This window comes from Bos mutus, unplaced genomic scaffold, assembly GCF_027580195.1.
Source record: "Bos mutus isolate GX-2022 unplaced genomic scaffold, NWIPB_WYAK_1.1 CTG700, whole genome shotgun sequence".
NCBI classification, from domain to species: Eukaryota; Metazoa; Chordata; class Mammalia; order Artiodactyla; family Bovidae; genus Bos; species Bos mutus.
Window position 1 is genome coordinate 2144 of NW_027220179.1, and position 7338 is coordinate 9481.

At 54.5% G+C, this 7338-nt stretch overlaps 2 protein-coding genes across 2 annotated transcripts; both read left to right on the top strand.

Moving 5' to 3' along the window:
• Positions 1-441: 441 nt before the first annotated feature.
• LOC102275391 (small ribosomal subunit protein eS4, X isoform) lies at positions 442-1300 on the top strand. Its single transcript, XM_005908999.3, has one exon. The coding sequence runs from the start codon at positions 459-461 to the stop codon at positions 1248-1250; it is 792 nt and encodes a 263-aa protein (XP_005909061.1). The 5' UTR covers positions 442-458; the 3' UTR covers positions 1251-1300.
• A 1567-nt stretch (positions 1301-2867) lies between these two features.
• On the top strand, positions 2868-6455 carry LOC102275099 (uncharacterized protein CXorf49 homolog). The gene is made up of 5 exons (XM_070367026.1): positions 2868-4151; positions 4774-4930; positions 5473-5549; positions 5825-5870; positions 6415-6455. Exons 1-5 carry the CDS (start codon positions 2868-2870, stop codon positions 6453-6455), a joined length of 1605 nt encoding a protein of 534 aa, XP_070223127.1.
• The last annotated feature ends 883 nt before the right edge of the window (positions 6456-7338 follow it).

Sequence of the window (7338 nt, forward strand, 5' to 3'; positions counted from 1 at the left end):
GTGCTTTTTCATGAGATTAACATTTAAATCAGTCAACTGGGTAAAACAGATTTCCCCCCGACAACGTGGGTGGGCTTTACCTAATCAGCTGATAGGCTGAATAAAACAAAAAGGCAACCTTTCCTCATGTAAGAGAATTCCTCCTGCGTGAAAGCCTTTGGACCTGGGACATCAGCTTCTTTTCCTGCCTTTAGACCCAAACTGAAATATCAGCTCTACTGGTTTGGTTCTTAGGCCTTCTAACCTGGACTAGAGCTAAACCACTGGCTCTTCTGGGTCTCCAGCTACCCAACTCACCCTCTAGATCTTGGGACTCACCAGCTTCTATAATTGAATGAGTCAATTCTTTTACACACACACACACACACACACTCCACTGGATCTGTTCTTCTAACACATTACCCAGAGTGATCTACAGATCCAAAGCAAACCCTACTCTTTTCGTGCCTAGCGCAGCCATGGCTCGGGGTCCCAAGAAGCCCCTGAAATGCGTAGCAGCTCCAAAACATTGGATGCTGGATAAACTGACTGGTGTGTTTGCCCCTCGTCCATCTACCGGCCCCCACAAGCTAAGGGAGTGTCTCCCCCTAATCACTTTCCTAAGGAATAGACTTAAGTATGCCCTAACTGGAGATGAAGTAAAGAAGATTTGCATGCAGCATTTCATTAAGATTGATGGCAAAGTCCGCACTGATATAACCTACCCTGCTGGTTTTATGGATGTCATCGGCATTGATAAGACTGGAGAGAATTTTCGTTTGATCTGTGACACCAAGGGTCGCTTTGCTGTTCATCGTATTACACCTCAGGAGGCCAAGTATAAATTGTGCAAAGTAAGAAAGATATTTGTGGGGACAAAAGGAATCCCTCATCTGGTAACCCATGATGCTCGTGCCATCCGTTACCCTGATCCCCTGATCAAGGTGAATGATACCATTCAGATTGACTTGGAGACTGGCAAGATTATTGATTTCATCAAATTTGACACTGGTAACCTGTGCATGGTGACTGGAGGTGCTAACCTGGGAAGAATTGGTGTGATTTCAAACCGGGAGAGGCATCTAGGTTCTTTTGATGTAGTTCATGTGAAAGATGCGAACGGCAACAGCTTTGCCACACAGCTCTCAAACATTTTCGTTACTGGCAAAGGCAACAAACCATGGATCTCTCTTCCTCGTGGAAAGGGTATTCGCCTTACCATTGCTGAGGAGAGAGATAAGAGATTGGCAGCCAAACAGAGCAGTGGATAAAATGATCTCTATGTGATGAGATTGGAAAAGTCTTTGTAATTAAAGATAATACCAAGTGGAAAAAAACAAACAAACAAACAAAAAACAAAAAACAAAGCAAACCCTATCAAAATCCCAATAGCATGCTTCACAGAAATAGAAAAACTTGTCCTAAAATTTAAGTAGAATCTAAAGAGATCCTTAACAGGCAAAGCAATTTGGACAAAGAAAAAGTAGAGAACTCAGACTTCTTGATCTCAAAACATTACAAAGCTACAGTAATCAAAACTGTGTGTTACTGCCATATTAACAAATAGACCAATGGAGTAAAACAGACATCTGAGAAATAAACCCTCAATTTTAGAAGATGTGCCAGGCAGTGGACTTCCTGATAGAGGGGGAAAAAATAGCTTTTTTAGATCTTTGGATCAAAGCAAGGACTCTGGAGTCAAACTGCTTGGCTTCAATTCTACCACTGATTCCCATGGGCCAAATGACCATGGGCCAGTGGCCGAACCTCTCAGTACCTGTTTCCTCACCTGTAAGAGGCTGGTAATCATTAGTACTATAGTCCTAGGAGTGTCACAAGGAAGCATTACTATTTACGTACAGCACTTAGAAGAGTGCCGGGCATGGGGTCTCTGCTGTGTAAGTTGCCTTTCATAGATTGTGCCAAATTACCTCCCAAATGGATTTCTTGCACCACCACCACAGAGGTTTGCTCCTAAACTCTCCCACTCTCAGAATGGTTAAGCACTTGGAAGCTTGTCATCCTAGTGTGTGAAGCCCGATTCGTGGTTTTAGTTTACATCTCCAGGATCAGCAGGGGTGAGCATCTTTGCGGGTGTAACTGGACACTGACTGAGACTCTCTCTTCTTTGAATTGCCTCAGAGTGGGGAAAGAGCTGAGGGAGTGAGGTCAACCCCAGTCTGTCCCCCAAATCTGCCTGCCAAGAACGTTTGATGGAGCAGTTGAGGCAGAGATGTTACAGAACAAAACTACGATCCCTTTGTCCTCTGGCCACTTAGGGAGAAGTACGCCGACCACTCATCACTGAGTGCAGGATTCCTCTGCCCATTCTCCCATTGGGTCATAAGACTTGTGGTGGAAGGAGGGCTGGCAAATGCCTTCAGCACGTGCTAGGCGCCCAGCACCCTCAGTACCTGCCCCCCCCCCCCCTCAGCCTCCCGCTCCACCCACTTCGTACACAGTCAGAACTCAGGGCTGTGACTCTAACCGGAAAGGGGAGGTGGGACAGGAGGAGGTGGGACGAGAGGCTTGACAGAGATACACTCGCAGCATGACCTTCACCAGCCAACTCGCCAACTGCCGGCATGGCTTTGGGGCTTGGCAACAAACCAGAGGAGGCCCTCGACCCCATTGGTTACACCTCGAGGGGGCGGGCAAACAAGGCGCGTGCTGGTTGGCGGGAACCGGACCAATGAGGAGGCGGCAGCGCTGGCACGCTGAAAGCCTCGCGTCGTTTGCCGCGATCTCTTGCGTGCGGTGCCTGTGGTGCTTGACGGCACGTCCAGACGCCACTCGCCTCAGGTGCCCCGACCGCCATCACCGCCGCCACCGCGACCCGGTTGATAAACCGTCGCCGCCCCAGGTCCGGCGGCCACCCAGATCGCGACATGAGCTCCTCAGATGATGAGGTGCTTGTTTGGGGACCGGGTTTCGGCTCAGAGTGCGGGGAGCAGACCAGCGGCCTTGAGGCCGGCTCCACAGCCCCGCGGGGACCCGGCCCCGACCCCGGCCCCGAGCCCGGGGCACCGCAAAGTGGCGAGGGTGAGGGCGGGGATGGCTTCCCAGACCCTGAGGGCTTCGAGTCAGAGCGGGAGGTGCTGGAAGCGGGAGGGCCGGTGCTGTTGGGCTGCGAAGGTCGACCTGGCTCCCCGGCCGACGACACAGGGTACGCCGTGCAGCTGTCTGACGAGTCAGTGGCGGCCATCCTGCGGCAGCTGGCCGACCTGGACTTGCTGGGCATCCGCAGACACATGTCCCCGGAGAGCCACGGGGTCGGCGACGTGTCTCCCTTGCGGGACGTCGAGGCGCGTCCCGGCAGTCGAGGCGCGGCCGCCCAGAGGTGTGGGGAAGCGGCACGGGCTGAGGCCGGCCCTCGCTGGGTCGGCAGGCCCAGGGCGGGCCGGGCCTGGGGGAACCCTAAGAGAAGCACTAACGTGGCTGTGGATCGCCAGTGGCCCCCCTCAGTAAGCCCAGCCAGGCTGTTCTCCGACTCCGAGTCCTCTGATGAGTGCAGTGAGATACAGCCTATGAGGGTGAGCATTTATCCCAAAGACGGAGGCCAGGCCAAGCTGAACAGCCCCAAGGATCCCCGGGACACACCCAGACACTCGAATGTCCAAGGCAGGGAGACTCTCCCTAACGTACCAGGCACTTGCCTGTCCTCGGCTCCGCGAGGATTGATTTCGGTTGTGGAAAGGCAGGGCAAGCAGGGCGATGCAGAGCAGCAGGATATCTCACCCCCTAAGAAAATACAGAGCGTGCTCTGGGGGAAGGGGGGCAGCCTGCCCAGCTTCCCGGGAGTAGCAGCAGCAGCAGCTACTGCAGCTGCCGCTACAGGCAGGCTGCCGCGGCCCAGTCCTAGGAGGAAGAGGGTCCAGGAGAAGAAATCCCTTGGGGGCGTCTCCAAACCTGCCCCGGGGAGAACCTTCCCTTCCTGGGGACGGGGAATCTCGGCCACTCCCCTGGATCCGGCCACCTTCCCCCCAATCTCCGGCATCCCGCTGCTTGGGAGGTCCCAGAAGTATGCCTTGGTCCCTTGGGGAGCCAAAGAGTCCAAGCACACCGGCGCTGGGAAGAAATCTGTGGCTAGGCGGGCCCGGGAGTTGGTGGCAGCAACGGCGGTGTCAGGGGAAGACAACGACCCAAATAGAGACCCAGTCCCAAAGGGCCAAGTGAGTATGCCAGGCCCCTCCTCTCTCCCCACTCTTCCCCTCCCACCCTCCCCAGGACACATGTCTTCACCCCGTGCTCCCCTCTCTCCATTCCTCAGGGGTCGTCACTGGGTCATTAGGATGCCAGTTTGGGGTCCTTTTATTAGGGACAAACGTTAAGGTAGCACTTTGGGTGTGCTGGGCTCGGTTCTCCACCCTTGGCCTGTTTCCAGCCTCCTCCATGAGGCTGGGGCTGGCGTGGAAGGGAATTGATTTGAGGGGACCCCTTAAAAGCTTCACAGAGCTTCGGTGTTTAGACGCATCACTTTCCTGAATCCTACTTCCTGGCTGTTCCCCAAACCTTCCTTGCAGGGGCCCCAGGCTTTCTCAGTTCCACACTGTTGTCCCCTGCTCAGCTCTGCCTGCTGGCCTGGGGCTGACTGACAGAAAATGTGCTAAAGAGATCAGCCTTTCAATTCTCTTTCCAATTCCCTGCCTCAGCTCAGTCTTGAATCATACGAGCTCTCTCACACACAGACATAGACACATAAATGCACTGGTACACACACACACACACACACACACACACACACACACACACACGCGTCCTTACTCCAGATCAGTGAGAAATCTTTGTTTTTAGCTGACCACTGACAGGCCGTGGCCATCTTGTCCACGGGTGCATCATGGAGAACCCAGCACCGCCAACCTCAGCATCAGAGGTGGGCAGGATTCAGGCAACTCAAAGCCCGTGGCCATGAACAAGGGAGAAGTCATGCCCAGAGGGCCTGGCCCCTCAGGTGAGTGTCCTGGGTTTTGATTTGGGGGGTGGAGACCAGGGGTGAGGGCAGAAACCTCCGTCTCTGACTCACTCTCTCTTTTCTGGGGGCTCAGCGTTGCTCTCAGGCCACTTCTCCCATGGGAAACAGGGTGTCAACAGGGCTGACCCTGGCCCCATCACCTTCTGTGTGGGATTTGTTTGGCAGGGGTGATTGGTGGCAGTGCCCCAACAGCTACTCTGGGCGTAGACCTGCAGGCTAATAGCCTTTTCTGTGAAGTGCTGTTCGCCCACATTGCTCTCCCAGGTGCTGGCTGTGGCTGCCGCTCTGGGAAGCTCGAACCCAGAACCACAGTCTTTGGAGACCATCGTGGTGAAATGGCTGCCCCTGCGGAATAGGAGGGGCAGGCCCAGAGAGAAGGTTTGGGCTGCCTGCCAGGCAGAGCAGGGGAGGCTTGATGCTAGCAGAGGGTGGTACTGCCTCACCTCACGTTAGACCCTGCTTGGCCCTTTCCACCTCACTGGGAGCCTGGGAAGCTGGATTGTGTGTCTTTTCCCTGTCAGGTGACCAGAAACCAGCTGACCATCACCCAAGACTGAAAAGGCAGCAGCAGCCACCCAGAAGGCAGGGCTGTCCTCGGGTAATGCTTCTTCTGACTCCTGGAAATGCACACCCAAACCCCATGGTGGGATCTGGGTCCAAGTTCAACTGATATGTGTGGGCCCCCTCCTCCCCCCCGTCCCCATCCCACACCCCAGGGAGGGAGCCCACCTCCTTTCCACTGAGGAAAGTCTTTCCCTTGCCAGTCTGGACACCTGGCTTTGGGATGAAGGGCCCAGGGGAGAGGAGAGGAGGAGGAGAGGGGAGGCGGGTGTATACTAACCATTTCTCTTCCTCCTGTGTCTGCTGGCCTAGTGTCTGGTGCTACAGAAAGAAATAGACGACCTTAAGGAGCAACTTGGTATGAGGAACCAGGGACAGAGAACAGCGGGTTCTCAGTGCAGAAGCGGGGTGGGCCCTTGGGGTGGGGTGGGCTGCAGGTGCGGGGGACCTCGCAGGGATCAGCATTCCTGTGGGGAGGAGAACCTAGCAAGCCTGCCCCTGGGGCATGTGGACAAGTAACAACGTACTGTGTGGACTGCGTGCACACTCTGCCAGCCATTCGAGTCCTAGAGAGTTCCTTCTGATAGGACTTGTAGAGATGCCTTGTTGATCTGGTGTGGCCTCTAAGGTTCTTGTTGGATATTTTGCGAGACAATTTTTGAATGGTTTGGGCGTGGCCCCAAGCTTGAGAGCTGCTGGCACATTTTGTTTCCTTTTAGGAAATGGCTCCACATTTAATTCGGGTAGTGGGGCCCGATCAGGCCCAGAGCTCTTTCTTTGCATCAGGGCTGGGGGTACGTGGGTTTCAGGTTGCAGGGCTAGGTGGTTCCTCACGGGGACAGGGGGACAGGCTTCTGTGTCCGTCTGTCTGGAGCACCTGTTTATGCCTCTCCCTGTTGCAGCCTCCATGCAGTACCTGGCTGAGAAGTTCCGGATCCTTTGAAGTGAGTGTTACACATTCCATACCCCTTCCCACAACGTCGGCTGTTGAGCAGGGCTGTGGGCTGGCCCTGGCTTGAGGCTCTTCCTGACTGCTGTTTCACAGGTTGAGCCCAGTATCTTCCTGCAAGAGGAGCAGCTGTTACCTCCGGGACCGGCGAGCTGTGGCCAAGCTTGTTGCCTCTTGTTCTGCCTCCACCAGGGCATCCTCTGCCCCTTGTTTTGCCCCCTCTCTGCCCCAGTCTCACAGCAGTTGTTTTTTTAAAAAATTAATTAATTTATTTTACTTTACAATATTGTATTGGTTTTGCCACAGCAGTTTTTGATTAAAGGACTTCTCATATTCTGTGTTCTGCCCTCTCTCTGCGGGGTAGGGGTTAAGGGAGTGGGACGAGGCCTGGTGGGAAGCTGTTCCACCTCAGAGCATTTTCCAGAACAGTACCTCTGGAATCTGTGGTGGGGACTCTGGGTCAGCCTCTGCTACCATCCAGGCCGTCAGGCCAGCGGAGCGCCCCCAGTCTGTGTTCTGTGTGGGCTCTGTCTGGCCACATTGGCACGTCCTCCCTTTTCCCTGAAGGCCCTCTTCTAGTTCTCTAAACACCCTCCTCTGGGGTTTAGCAGTTTCCATTCATTGCTGCCATTCTGCCTCCCTGTCAGAAGGAACTCGTGACCCCCTTACAGAGCTCCAGTCTTTCACCCTTCCCTCACTGCACTCACTGTCCTGCTTACCCTGACCACTCTGCTTTCCTGTCAGAGCACCCTCGATCTCTCCCCTGGCTTGCCATCGATGACCTTGCCTGCATGTTTACTTAAGTAGGTGGTAACAGGCACAGGTGTGCTCATCTTCCCCATTCCCGGGCCCTACCCTCTCAGTGGAGTCTCTACCC